This window comes from Macrotis lagotis, chromosome X (assembly GCF_037893015.1).
Source record: "Macrotis lagotis isolate mMagLag1 chromosome X, bilby.v1.9.chrom.fasta, whole genome shotgun sequence".
NCBI classification, from domain to species: Eukaryota; Metazoa; Chordata; class Mammalia; order Peramelemorphia; family Peramelidae; genus Macrotis; species Macrotis lagotis.
In genome coordinates, this window is record NC_133666.1 from 43,075,642 (window position 1) to 43,090,586 (window position 14,945).

Genomic DNA, 14,945 nt, shown 5'->3' on the forward strand with positions numbered 1-14,945 from the left:
CCGGCCCGGTGGGCGGGGCCACCGAGGTTCACTATAAAGCAAGGACTTGTTGGGTGACGCCTCCTAATAGCCTCGAGAGGGCGGGGGGAAAATAGTTCCTTTCCTGATTGAGGCGCGGAGAGCCAGGCCGGGCCGGAAGGCAGGAAAACGTTGAGGATGGCCGAGCCAGGCCTTGGCTGGCTGCGGCTCGCCGTCTTGCTTGCCTTCGCGCCTGCTCTGCTGGGCGCTCCTACATACCGAAAGGCCAGGCCGCGCGGGAGCCAAGGAGCCGGCGGATTCGGCCATGGTCGGCTCTCTGCAAGGTGCTGCGGCCCACTCCAGGCCCAGAGGGGCAGGGGGCGGGGGCTAGAGGCTGCGCAGCCGCGCGGGTGTCCCGAGGCTCCGCCCCATCCCGGCCCGGGGCCAGCCCTCTCGTCCTCCCCCCTCCCCTCCGGCTTGGGGGCGGGGCTGCGTCAGTCTTGCCCCTCCACCTCCCTTCTTCTGCCCCTGATGCCCCGCCCCTCTGGCCCTCCTCTCACGCAGCCTATTGCTGACTGTCCTGCAGGTTCGGGCCTTGTCCTGGGGCCATTCAGGCTGATCTCCCTGGGAGGGAATAATGGCTGTCACTCTTTCTTCCGTCCACCCAGATGGCCTGAATGTCCTCCTGATCATCGTGGACGACCTGCGGCCTGCCCTGGGCTGCTACGGAGAGTCTCTGGTGAAATCTCCCAACATCGATCAGCTAGCCTCGCAGAGCGTGCTCTTCCAAAACGCCTTTGCCCAAGTACGTCAGTGGAGCTCACAGCCGTGGGTACAGGCTGGAAACTGGCCACCCTGCAGTGGGGTGATCCTTGCAGCCTTCCAGCTCAGGCTATGAAGTGGTACTGAGAGAAAACGTTCATAAAAATTATATACATATGCATAGTAGAAAAATAGAAACAATACAAAAGGGACTGCTGCGATTGGGTTTGAAGGACTCTCAAGAATATTGATTCTAGCTTTTGAATGTAGTCACATCTTTATGATTTTTTTCAGAAAACCCGAACTAAGACCATTGACATAGGGGAAAATTGGCTATGGTAGGGATGTGTCTCTGTGTGTATATATATATATATATATATATATATATATATATATATATATATACATATATATGCATATATCATTATGATATTATACCAATTATCTCCTAAATGAAAGTACAGTGGTGGAATGAGAATGGGGTCTGCTGGAGAGAACCTTGAATTTGTTGTCAGAGGAACTGTATTCAAATCTCCACTCAGCTACTTGCTAGTTGAGGCCTTAGACAAATTACATACTCTCTCTGGGACTCAGTTTCCACACTTATTAAAGGGAGTTGGGCAAGATGAGTTTTGAGATCTCTCCTTGCTCTCTGCTACCTACTATTTGAGGAGGACAGCTAGGTGGCATAGTGGATAGAGCACTGGTCTTAGAGTCAAGAGGATGAGAGTTCAAATCTTGCCTCTAATTCTGGATTCTTACTAGCTGTATGAACTTGGGCAAGTCTCTTAACTAATCTGATCACCTTCCATCCTGGGCTATCTCCAGCCATCTTGATCCCTATCTGGTTCCTGGACCCAGATGGCTCTGAAGGAGAAGGTGAGACTGGTGACCAGCCCCTCTTCACTCAAATCCAGTTTACATGCTTGTCATGACATCACCTCCCCAATGGCGTGTACTCCTTTAAAAAATGAAGGACAAACCTTAGACAAATTACTCAATCTCTCTGGGACTCAGTTTCTACATGTATTAAAGGAGTTGGACAAGATGACTTTTGAGTTCTCTCCTTGCTCTAAATCCACAATTCCAAGTAATTCTGCTAAATCACTTGTGTTTAGTCTAGATGAGTTGTGGCTAGGTGGACAGATCTTAAATTGAAGATACGGCAGCCCTTCTTAGGTTACTTTTATAATACTACCTCTACAGTTACACAACTGATATGTACACAACTGATATGTAACATAAATGGTACATCAGTTCAGGTCTAAGGCCATCTGATTACCTCACATCCAGGATCATCTCCAGTCATCCTGATTCATATCTGGCTGCTGGACCTACATGGCTCTGGAGGAGAAAGTAAGGCTGGTGGACCCCTCATTCAGATCCAATTCACGTATCTGTCATGGCATCACTTCCCTGATATTTTGATTTTCTTTGAGAACATAGGACAAACATTATTATTATTATAAGGTCATGTGACTGCCTCAGTTTACTCAACTGTAAATACAGGTAATAATAGCACTCATCTCCCAGGGCTATTCTAAAGATCAAATAAGATATTATTTGTAAAGAGTGCTTAGCACAGTGACAGGCATCTAGTAGGTACCTTCCTTCCTTCTATTTGCTTTTTATTTTTGAAGCAATTGGAGTTAAGTGACTTGCCCAGGGTCAGACAGTATGTGTCAAATGTCTGAGGACAGATTTGAACTGAAGTCCTCCTGACTCCCTTGCCAGTGCTCTATCCACCTTACATCCACCTTTATTCACTCCTACACTACACTATCTCTCAAATCACTTTGCCCACTCCTAAATAATGTTTGTCCATGTTCTCAAAGATCATGACATCTGGGAGGGGATGCATGAAAAGCACTTGAAATGGATTTGAGTGAGGGTGTCCTGTGCTAAGCCACCAGCCTTACTTTCTCCATCAAAGCCATCTGGATCCAATGGCCAGATATGAATCAGAAGGACTGGAGGTGACCCTGGATGTGAGGCAATCAGAGAGAAGGAACTTGCCCATAGTCACACAGTAAATGTCTTGAGGCTGAATTTGAACTCAGATCCTCTTGACTTCAGGACTATTGCTCTGTGCCAACTAAATGCCCATACCCATGCTCATTTGCACTACTCTCTGATCTTATTTGAAAACTTATAGTGATCCTAATGCCTGTTTTGTCCTTCTGAATTTGACTAAAGTTCTTTAAAGGCCTTCCCTGAGCAAGAAGACAGGGCTTCTCACGGAGAAGGAATATTGTAGTGTTTGACACATAGTAGGAGCTTAATAAATGTTTATGGAATGAATCAATGTTGCTGGATACTCTGTAAGTCATCTGACTTGCTCCTGAGCCTTTGCGGAGCTTAGCTAGTTTCACCTAACGGGCAGGATCATATAATGTTATTAAATCACAGAGCCGGTTTTTGATTGACTGTACCAAAGAGTCATTTCTTGCCAGTGACATAATTTAATGGCATTGAAAAGTAACCAAGCCACTTAAGATGTCACACATATAAATGTGTGACATCTGTTAGTGTGCTGCCTTTGATATTAGACTATCAAGTGATGATTAATAGTATTTTGGCTTGAGTTACTCAATTCAGAACATTTGTATAGTTAGGCCAGACACTTTTATTTCTGGGGACTGAGCAGGTAAGAGCTCTGTATGGCCCAAATGCTATTTATCTCAGCTTAGCAGCCTACATGACAAAGCTTCACTAGTGGGCTGGGAAATTATTTGCTTCTTAAACACTCTCATATCATTTTGTTTCCTCTTAACAGCAAGCGGTCTGTGCCCCGAGTAGGGTATCTTTCTTGACTGGACGGAGACCCGACACTACCAGAGTGTATGACTTCAATTCTTACTGGAGAGTGCATTCGGGGAACTATTCTACAATCCCTCAGTATTTCAAGGAGAATGGCTACACGACTTTGTCAGTTGGAAAAGTGTTTCACCCTGGTACTGTATGTTTTCAATGCCCATAAAGTCAAAGTTCTTTTTTACTTCCTCCCTGTAGTTGTTCAGGGTTATTTTGCCAAAAAAACTCATCTGATTTCATTGCAGACCAGTTGTGATTTCTTTGTGATCACTTTTAAATACAATCAGACTCAAATAAGTCAGGCAAACTGGGTTCTAGTCCTTTTTTGGCTACTCAGTAGCAATATGCTATCATTCCACCCCACTTGGACTCAGTTTCCTTATGTGTAAATGAGGAGTTTTAGACTGGCATTTTCCAAGTGGATTGGAATGCAGTATTTGGGGTCTTTAATGGGTGAATTACATAAATTCTGCTCTGGGGATTGAGACTATTTCCAGTATAAAGCAGTTGAGGGTATCTGGGATATTTTGAAGCAAAACAGAAAACTGAACTTCATATTTAAAAATTGCCCTACATAAAAAATTTGAGACATATTTAGTTTGATATTCACAGGTTGCAGTAAAAAATATTGATAATGTTAATATTCTCAGGGAACCCCTAATTATACTGTGTGGAATAGCAGGTTTCTGCAGAATGCAGTTTTACAAAGATTTGGCTTGCATGATCACTAAAAATCCTTCCAGTTCTGATGGATGGTTTTATGAAATATCAGGGCTTTGGCCAATAGAGGCTTTAGGTGAATTAGTTTTAGTCTTTTCACATTAATGAAACCCTGTATTTAGGAAGGGGCTGTTGCTTTACACTTGATAGTTGCCTCATCCTGGCTCTGCATTTTATGTAATTGAATTATGTATGGAATTGACTTTACCTCTTTAAAAAAATTATTTAAGGCAATGGGGTTATGTGACTTGCTCAAGATCACACAACCAGGCAATTATTAAGTGTCTGAGGCCTAATTTGAACTCAGATCCCCCTGACTCTTTTATGCCACCTAGCTGCCCAGAATTGCCTTTAACTCTTGTGTAATGTGTAGCATTTAGATGGTGAAGTGGAAAAGAGTGCCAGACCTGGAATCAGGACGACTACTCTTCCTGAGCTCAAATCTGGCCTCATTTGTTTACTAGCTGTGTGATCCTGGGCAAGTCTCTTTACTCTCCTTGCCTCAATTACCTCATGTGTAAAATATCTTTGCCACTGAAATCCCAAATGGGTTCATGGAGAATTGGACACAACTGAATGGAGTAAACAGTTGTGGTAATGTGAATTTTGAGGTTCTGAGGGAATACTTTATTAATACAAGGAGATAAGGGATCTCAGATACAGTAAAATATTGTTTAATTTGTTTATGAAAAATAATTCACTTTATGAGTAGCATCCTTGACAAGTAGGCATCAGCCTTGAAAGTAGTGGGATTCGGACAGGGCAATTGACCAATCTGTCATGATTAGAATAAAAGCACTTTGCTTCTCATTTAATACCTTCCTGTTATTCAAGTGGATTTACCTTTTTAGGTTTCTCTTATTTCTTGTGTTTGCATTTCTCTCCAGTTCTATTGTTTTTGTTTGTTTGTTTTTTCTTCAAGTTTGCTTGAAAGTTTTTCCCTGCGTTCAAGAACCATTTTTCTCATTTTTGGATTATTCATAGTTTGGCAGGAAATAGTTATTTTCCCTTGTAATCTTTTTCTTTTAGCTTTTGGTATACTGTATTCCAAGATTTCCTTTTTTAAAGGTAGTTGTTATGTAGTCATGCAATTCTAACTGGTTGCTCGGCCTTTGGACTCTTTCTAGCTACTACTAATATTTTTTTGCTTGACATGGAAACTTTAGATTTTGCTCTGCCATTTCTGGATGTTTCACTCTGATTTTTTTTTTGTTTTTTTTTTTAGGTTTTTGCAAGGCAAATGGGGTTAAGTGGCTTTCCCAAGGCCACACAGCTAGGTAATTAGTGTCTGAGACCGGATTTGGACCCAGGTACTCCTGACACCAGGGCCGGTGCTTTATCCACTGCCCTTACTCTGATGCTTCTTAAAGAAAGTGAGAAGTGGAATTCTTTCTAATTTCACTTTATCCTCTTCTAATAAATTTGAGCATTTTTTATGATTTCTTGAAAGACACACAAGTTTTCTGTTTGGTGATAGACTGAAGAGTATTGGAAGATGTTTAATGATCTCTCCTTGACTTGTTTCTCAAGTCACTCACTTACTTTTTAAAAACAATATATATCTCACATTATTTTAATTTTTCAGCCTTTTCGTTATGTTCTTATTGAGCTTGAAGTATTTTGCATTGTGATTTGTGCTTATTCATGGTTCTTTGTTTGGGGACATCTCCCATACTCCCTTGTTTTCAGATGCCCTCCTATAATCTTCTTTGGCAGACTGACCACTTGTGACTCATAGTTAACTTGCTCCATGAAGCTAACCAGCACCAGTGACATGTGGTGGGATCCCTGACTAGGGAGGCATAAACAGTATCAGAGAGAATTTGCATAGTATGTAGCTAATAGAAGCAGCACATGCCCACCCCCTGTAATAAGGCAGATATACTGACGGCCTCAGCTGGTGGTTTTTCAGACAGTTAAAATCAAGATCAGTAATGTTACATATCTTATATACATATATATGAAATGCATCATCTAGACTACAGAAAATGAGCCTATAAAATAAAAGATCTACAAATATTAATACTGGTGACATACAAAGAAACAGCAGTAGGCATGTGCTTATTGTATGCACTCAACCCAGTTTGTGAGGGATTAGGCAATGTGAGATGAGGCATAGCTCGCGTCTGCCTCACTTTGAGTCTTTCTCCATTTTTGAGGCTAGAATACACAAATTCAGCTGTTTTTTTTCTATGAAAATGACTGGACTCATACAGAAATTACATATATAACATGGATCAGTGAGTAATTATTATTTTTTTTTTAGATTTTGCAAGGCAATGGGGTTAAGTGGCTTGCCCAAGGCCACACGGCTAGGTAATTATTAAGTGCCTGAGGCCGGATTTGAACTCAGGTACTCCTGACTCCAAGGCCAGTGCTCTATCCATTGCGCCACCTAGCCGCCCCGAGTAATTATTATTAATATTTATTTTTATCTTATCATTACTTTTTGTAATGTCAGGGGAAACTGTCCTCTGCCTTCTCTACCTCCCCTGCTAATTCCTTTACATCAGCTTCTTCAGCATTTGTTCAGAGTCTGTTCTATATTGTTTACTAGTTTATTGGCAGGACTTTTGTCTCTCTAACTAGATTGTAAATTATTTGAAGTTAGGGATTTTTTTCTGCTTCTTTTTTATTAAATCCCATTTTTTGGTGGGTTTCATAGGGTTGCACACCCAGCAGGCACTTAACAAAAACTCTGTTAATTTGAAGGACTTTTTTTTTAGGGTTTGTTTTTTTTTTTTTGTTTGTTTTTGGGAAGGCAGTGGGGTTAAGTGACTTATCCAAGCCCACACAGCTAGGTAATTATTAAGTGTCTGAGGCTGAATTTGTACTGAGGTACTCCTGACTCCTGGGTTGGTGTTCTATCCACTGCACCACCTAGCTGCCCCCAAAACTGTTAATTTGAATGGATGCATGAGGAAGTAAATCTCTTTTTTGAATTTAGAACTGATGAGGGAACATTGGAGGCTATCTAGTCCAATCTCTATCCTGCCCCAATGTCGATCTTTTTTTAAAATTTTTAGGTTTTTGCAAGGCAAATGGCGTTAAGTGGCTTGCTCAAGGCCACGCAGCTAGGTAATTATTAAGTGTCTGAGACTGGATTTGAACTCAGGTCCTCCTGACTCCAGGGCCAGTGCTCTATCCACTGTGCCACCTAGCCGCCCCCCCCCCACTGTCAGTCTTAAAGATGAGGAAATAGATCTACAGACAAGAAGGAAAGTCTTGTTCATTTGTATATGAGGTCTTACCTCTTTTGGACTTTGATGAAACTCTGTTTAGCATGTTTTTTTAAATTAATTTCATTTTTTTCTTTTTTTTTTTTTTTGCAAGGCAATGGGGTTAAGTGGCTTGCCCAAGGCCACACAGCTAGGTAATTAAGTGTTTAAGGCCGGATTTGAACTCAGGTACTCCTGACTCTAGGGCCAGTGTTCTATCCACTGCACCACCTAGCTGCCCCTTTATTTTTTAATTGAAATTTTATTTTATTTTTCCAAATATGTGCAAAGGTAGTTTTCAAGATTCATCCATTTGCAAGTTTATGAGTTCTACATTTTTCCACCACCCTCTCTTCCCTTCCCCTCCCCATGGCAGTGACCAATCTGGTAAAAGTTGTATATGTACAATTGTTATTAAGCATGTCTTAATTTTTTTTCTTCAAGGAATTTCTTCAAATCACAGCGATGATTTTTCCATACAGCTGGTCACTTCCACCTTTTCATCCCTCCTCTGAAAAGTATGAAAATACCAAGGTAAAGGTGTCAACAAATCAACATTTGGATTAGTACCAGCTTTCTTTCTTGTCTAGAAACTGAGTGTTTAGGCTAAGTCCAAAGTACATTTTATTTTATATATCTTTTAAAGCTTATGATATAACTAAATGCTGATTTTATGTACATGTATGTAAATACATATACACACTATAAATTTATATATATATATATATATATACATAAATGTGTATATACATGCACATATATGTATAAATAAATCTTTATGTAGATAGTCTCATTTTGAAAGCAAAAACATAATCCCTCTCTAACCTTTTTTTAGCTTTTCCACACATTCTATCACCCTCTCCCCATCCAAAAAAAACAATGCTACTTTGGTAGTTCCCTATCACCTTCAGGACCAAATATGAAATGCTTTTGAAGTTTGAAGTCACTCATAACCTAGCCCCTTCTAGCATTCCCCTCCCCTACCTCCTGGCTATTTCTTGAATAAGACATTGCATTTCTTGACTCTGGACCTTTTCATGGGCTGCCTCTCATGCCTGGATTCCTCTCCTTCCTCATCTTTGCTTCCTTTGAAGCTCAACTAAAATCTCAGTTTCAGGAAGCCTTTCTCAATCCTTCTTAATTCTATTATCTTCCCTCTAGCCTTTATAGCATGTTTGTCTGTAGTTGTTTGCATGCGGTCCCCCCTGTTATTAGGTTGTCAACTCCTCAAGGGCAAGGACTGTCTTTTGCCTTTCTTGTATTCCCAGCACACAGTGTAATACCTAGTATATAGTAGGTGCTTAATAAATGCTTGTTGATTGACTAGCCATTGGAGCAAACCCAGAAGTAGTTTTCATTCTGAAGGATGCTAGCTAATCCTGGCAGGACAACCTGGTTTATAGTAAAGTCCTGTGATGGAACTGGAGATTATGGGAATAAATAAGCTGGAGTCCTTAGCCTCAAGGTACTTACAACCTGCAAGGGAAGTCGTCTTTACAAATCCCTAGATTTGTTTCTAGTCAGCATTTTCTAATTATGTTGTGAGAGGGAAATAGACAGGTCTGTATCTTAACGTATCAAAGTGGTGTTATGTTGATAAATTAACATTTCTTAGGATAATAAAGTCCTGTTGCTAGCTAAGTTGCACACATTAGAGAGTTGGATGGGGGGGGAAGCTGATATGTGAAGAAATAGAGCTCTTCAATGGATTTTTTTTCCCTTAATTAATGTGAGGGAGTTTATCCTTAAGGATGCTTATGGCTCTAACTAATTGGGAGAAAAATAGGGGGTTAAAGTCACCATTTTGTAGTTTGAAAGAACAAACCTAAACCTGAGAGATCATAATTTGACGAATCTCTTTGGCAGATATGCATCTAAACCATTCAGTGGAGATGGCTACCAAGGTTCTTCCTTTCTCCTTTCCCTCTTCTTCCTTTTCTTTACCCTCTATCCCTTATCTCCCTTCCCCTTCATCATCCCCTTTCCTTTCTTTTCCCCTTCCCTTTTCCTTTCCCTTTCCTTTGCCCTCTTTTTCCCTTCCCTTCTCTTTCCCTTTTTGTTTCTCCTTCCTTTTCCCTTTTCTTTCTCTTTCCCTTCTCTTTCTCCCTTTCACTTCTTTTTCCCTTTCCCTTTTCCCTTTTTCCTTTCTCTTGAAGTTTGACATAGTAATGCCATCCTACGTCCTTCTTTGGAGGGTGTCTTTGGTATCTCACTGTCTTTTAGGCCTTACTTAAAGACACTGGAACTGAAGAAAATAAAGAATTTTCTAGAAGTAGTGAGTTCCTCAGTGTGACAGACACTATAAGTATAACTAGGGTGTGTCCACCCTGAACTGTTGATGTTCTGGCAGCAGACTTGTGAATCTGACTTTTTGTGTTCAGGAGAAACTTGGTCTTTGTCAGTCAACAAGCATTATGAGGCCTTCCTTGTGTGCCTGGGCACTGTTGACCTGTACAAAAGGCCCAAACGTTGCCCCTGCAGGTTTAATACCGGTCAGACTACATGCAAATAATAATGTCTACAAGATCTATGCAGCATAAGTAAGAGAGTATAGCAGTAGGAAGGAACTTGGGGGAGGGAAGGATGGGAAGCTTTCTTCAGAAAGTGAGATTGGCCAGAATTCTAAAAGGAATCCAGGGAAGTCAGCAGGCAGAGGTGAGGAGAGCCAGAGAAAAGGCCTAGAATCAACAAATGGGAGTGTGAGGAACAGCATGGTGGCTAGTTTCATTGGACCATAGAGTTCGTGAATTTGAAATGTGGGAAAGGGCAGGTTCTGAAGGTAGGGCTTTAAATGTCAAACAAAATATTGACTATATGCTCCTGGAGGTGATAGGGAGCCACTGGAGTTTACTTAGTAGGGAGAAGTAGGGGATAGTCAGATTTTTGCTTTAAGAAAATCACTTTGGCAGCTGAGTGGAAGATAGACAATGAGGAAAATTGAGAGCTAGCATTGGAAATTGAACTTCTGCCTTATGGCTGATTTAGCCTGCAGGGGGAGGCAGCAGTACTTGATAAAACAACCTGGTAAATGAAAACAGTAGATATTGCCTTATCCTTTCTTTTTAGTTGAAAATCCAGATATCCCAAGAAAGGGAAATGTAACTGATTCTAGGACTGATTCTGTAACTGATTCTGTTTTTTATGTAGTCATTCTTGCGTCACCATTTTTGCCATCTACATAGATTGTCCAATTGGATGTTGCTCAGGTAGCTTTTCCACAAGAAGATGAACATCCACAAGAAGATGAGCAGCAACCACTTTATAAAAGTAGCACCTTGTTCAAGGGAATTTGATTTCCTTAGTGTTTTTTCTCCCTTTATTGATACTGCTCTGACTCAGTAGAGTGCTTTAGAGAGTTGCTATAGCTGACATATTATTCCTTACCCACTGGTCAACCTAGTGATGGGCCTCTCCTGGCTTAGTTAAGTGTGATCTGTAGACAACAGATATATAACTCATTCCAGGAGGCATCCCTCAATTTTTTTAGCTTTCTGTGGAACCAGTTGGGTTTTGCAATATGGAAAACTCAGAGTAACCTTGACAATTTGAACTGCCTGGAAATGAAAGAAATAATTCCTCTTTGAAATTTGATTTCTCATTTCCTTAGTAAGTCCCACTACTTGAATACATTGATTTGCTGGCAAGATGTTCTTTAAGTATAGTAATAAAAATAGGTGATATTTATAAATACTTTGTAAAGTCCTGGACATACATTTTCTCATGATTCTGTTAACCTTTGTGATTTATAAAATCGATTACCTGATATTAACAAAATCTCAAATATTTTGTTCTGAAAGACATGTAAAGGTCCGGATGAAGAGCTTCATGCCAACTTGATTTGTCCTGTGAATGTAGATGATGTGCCCGAAGGAACTTTGCCCGATAAACAGAGCACTGAAGAAGCTATACGATTGCTAGAAAAGATGAAAAAAATGAATGGTCTTTTCTTTCTGGCTGTTGGCTATCATAAACCTCACATCCCATTCAGATACCCCAAGGTAAATCATAAATGGATGAGAATTGTCCCTCAACTCTTAAGTATTGTTATTTTTTCTTTTTCTTCCAAAATGATGACTTGGGTTTCTCTCAATGAATTTCTTGAATTACTTTTTCTAAAATATTTGATTATGTTTAGCTGCAAGGCAAGTAACAGAGAAAGACACAGTTAGGGTGGATTGGAACATGGTCTGGGGAAAACAAGGATAACTAATTTGTTGGAGTCATAATTAATTTTAAATATAGAGAAGTAAATGGAACATATCGCCTATAGAAAACACGTCCTGATTTCTTACATGGCAAGTCTGTTCGATATTTACTAACCTGGTAAATATTGGAAGAGATGGCTGAGAGGCCAAATCCGAAAAATAGATTGTAGAGTCAAAGAAACTTCTCAGAATCAGTTCATTTTCTTTTCTTCCCCTGAAGGATTTTATTTTCTTTCTTTATGCTTAGTGAAAAAATGTTAGATTTTGACAGTGAGAGAACCTTAGAGAAGGGTGCCAGAAGCAAGAGGCAAGACACAGGAGATAAATAATGATGGGCCTTGGGAAGCAATTCTAAGAAAACTAGACTGTTCTCAACAATTGGAGTATTTCTCTGACCTTGTCAGTCTAGATAGTTTGAGCTAAAGGAAGTATTGGAACCTTGGACAAACATAGTGCGCGCGTGCGCACACACACACACACACACACACACACACGTATTTTAAATGATAATATATATTTAAATGATAGCATATATATGTATATTTAATAATAATATACTGTGCCAGAATATATTCATTCTAAAAGATGACATTTCCCCCAACCCTATTCTTTTTAGGTAATGCAATACTCTATCATTTTTTAATTTTCTCAAGATCATTTCTTATTTGGAGAGTTGCAATCAGAAAGCATGGTCTTAGAGGTCTCCAAAATTGTCTTGTTTTCATTGGTCCAAGGGATTTTGCCTCCATAGCAAGAAGTTTTCTTGACTGTATTATTATTCCTTCCCTATTGCCTCTTACCTTCCCCTTTTTTAGCTCTCTTTTTTTTGCACAGTGAGATGTGGGACAGTGTTTCTATGGGGCTTGTGTTTTTCTGAAGGGCTCTGACTTTGAAAGGCCCTTTCTGCATTTTCCAAGCCTGGGAAGGATACAAAAAAATGGACATTGTTTAATTTGTCCAGTCGTGTTTGAAAGACTGAATGATGAAAGGACTGCTGGCATGGTTTGGGGTCCTAGCCTGAAGAGCAAATTCTCCAATTAAAGTGTTAGTCCCATCAGAAAGGTTGGGTATGGGGCTATTTGAAAATTTTTTAAAAAGCGTATAGAAAATATGATCACTCCTCGACTTCCTCCCAAGGAATTTCAGAAGCTGTATCCATTGGAAAATATTACTCTGGCTCCTGATCCTCAGATCCCTGCTGGACTACCTCCTGTAGCATATAACCCCTGGATGGATATTAGGGAGAGGGAAGATGTCCAGACACTAAACATCAGTGTACCCTATGGCCCAATTCCTACAGAGTTTCAGGTACCAAAGACTTGAAAATGTGTTTTGATGTTGTTTTATTGTTTGTTTTTTACTGTATGATCTTTTCCTTCCTACTCACTTTCCCAGTAGAACCCTTCACTGTGACAATGGGAAATGTGCAAGCAAAACCAGTCAAGTAATAATAATCATAACAGTAATATTAATAATAAGCATTTACATAGTGCTTTAGGGTTTGCAAAGCAGTTTACAATGATCTCATTTTATGGTGCTATTTTTGAGCTCCATTTTACAGATGAAGAAATTGAGGCAGATAGGAATTAAATGACTTGCCCAAGGTCACAGAGCTAGTAAGTAAAATCTGGATTTGAATTCAGACCTTTCTGATTTGAGACTTAGCTCTCTATTCACTGTGCCAACTGATTGGGATATGGAAGGGGAAGCCTCCCAAGTTGGTGGAATTTGAACTGAGTTCTGAAGGAAACTGGATGACAGAAATGAGAAAGGGGAGCATTCTAGGGTCAGCCAGTAAAAAGGCATAGAGTTGGGAGATATGGAGTACTGTATCCAAGGAACATCAAGTGGACATGTATAGCACAATTGTTGTGTACATGAAGAAGCGTAAAGTGTAAGAAGACTGGAAAGATAGGAAGAGGTCAGGTGTGAAGACTCCATAGGTCTAAAAGAAGACTAGATTTGATCCTAGAGGTAATAGGAGCTTTTGGAGATTATGAGGGGAGGTGTGAGTATGTGTGGATTTATGCCTTACAATAATCATTTTAGTATATAAATGGAAGATGGATTGGATTAGGGAAGAACTTTCATCAGGAATATCAGTTAGATGGTTATTGCAATGCTATGAGGTGATTAAAACCCATCCTGGAGGGTGGCAGTGTGACTGAAGAGAAGGAATTGTGTATTAGGTGTATTGTGAAGATAGCAATCGCAAGACTTGGCAATGTATTGGATGCACAAGAGACAAGTCAAGGATAACACTGAGTTATGGGCAAGCTGGGCAAATGGGAGGATGGCAGTGCCCTTGATGGTAATGGAGACAGTTGGAAGAGGGAATGGTTTTGGGGAAAAGATAAATAATTCTGTTTTGGACATGTTAAGTTTGAAACCCCTTCAGGATTTTCAGTTTCAGAAGTCCAGGAGGCAGATGGAGATGTGTGATTGTAGCCCAGCAGAAAGATGAAGTCTGGATATCAGGATCTGGGAATCCTCTACATAGAGATGATTATAGAACCCATGGGAGCTGATGTGATCACCCAGCAAGACAGAATAGAAGGGCTAGGTCAGAGTCTTTGGGGTTCTGTGACCCATTTTTATAGTGGGTGTGACCTAGACGAAAAAGAGCAAAGAAGAGTCTGTAGAGGGTGGTGTCATAAGTCTAGGGAGGAGAGAGTCACCAGCAGGAGGCGAGCAGTGGTATCAAAGGCTACTTCTTGGTCAGGAAAGCTGTCGTTTTGAGATCGTTGTTAACTCTGGAGGAGTTTTGGAGAGAACAGTTTCAGCTAAATGGTGATGATATCAGAAACCAGATTGAAGAGGTCTAGAGGGGAGGCAGTAGAGGCACCAGCTATAGATGGATTTCTCCAGGAACTTACTGATAAGAGAAGAGCTATAGGATGATAGATAGTAAAAAATGATGAGATCAAGGAAGGGAGAGATTTGGGCATGTTTGTAGACAGCAGAGAAGGAACTTAGGAGAATGGAGGTGATTAAATATGAGAGAGTGGCTGTAGATTCAAGGATGCATGTGGAAGAGTTTGCTTTGGTGAGAGGAAGGGCATTCCTGAATCAAGGGTGAAGAAGGCAATAATGGGGAAGATATTGAAATGATGTTTGATGAGGGGAGAATAGGGAGATCTTTTGTACATTGAACTGTGAGCCGAGAAGGGTGGGGAGGGAAGAGGATACCACCATGGAAAGGTTTGTAGTAGTCACTGTGGTTCCAGTGTACCACATTGGGACCTGGACATTAAAGGGTCAGAGGCAT

General features: G+C 40.5%; 1 protein-coding gene across 1 annotated transcript in view; it reads left to right on the plus strand.

Annotated features, from left to right (window-relative positions):
• Positions 1-241: 241 nt before the first annotated feature.
• Positions 242-14,945, plus strand: part of LOC141497870 (iduronate 2-sulfatase-like) — a 33,123-nt gene continuing 18,419 nt past the window's right edge. Inside the window, 7 exon segments of the mRNA XM_074200719.1 lie at positions 242-302; positions 627-763; positions 3,497-3,674; positions 7,917-7,942; positions 7,944-8,006; positions 11,270-11,470; positions 12,815-12,985. Coding sequence (XP_074056820.1) covers positions 284-302; positions 627-763; positions 3,497-3,674; positions 7,917-7,942; positions 7,944-8,006; positions 11,270-11,470; positions 12,815-12,985 — 795 coding nt within the window. The 5' untranslated portion in view covers positions 242-283.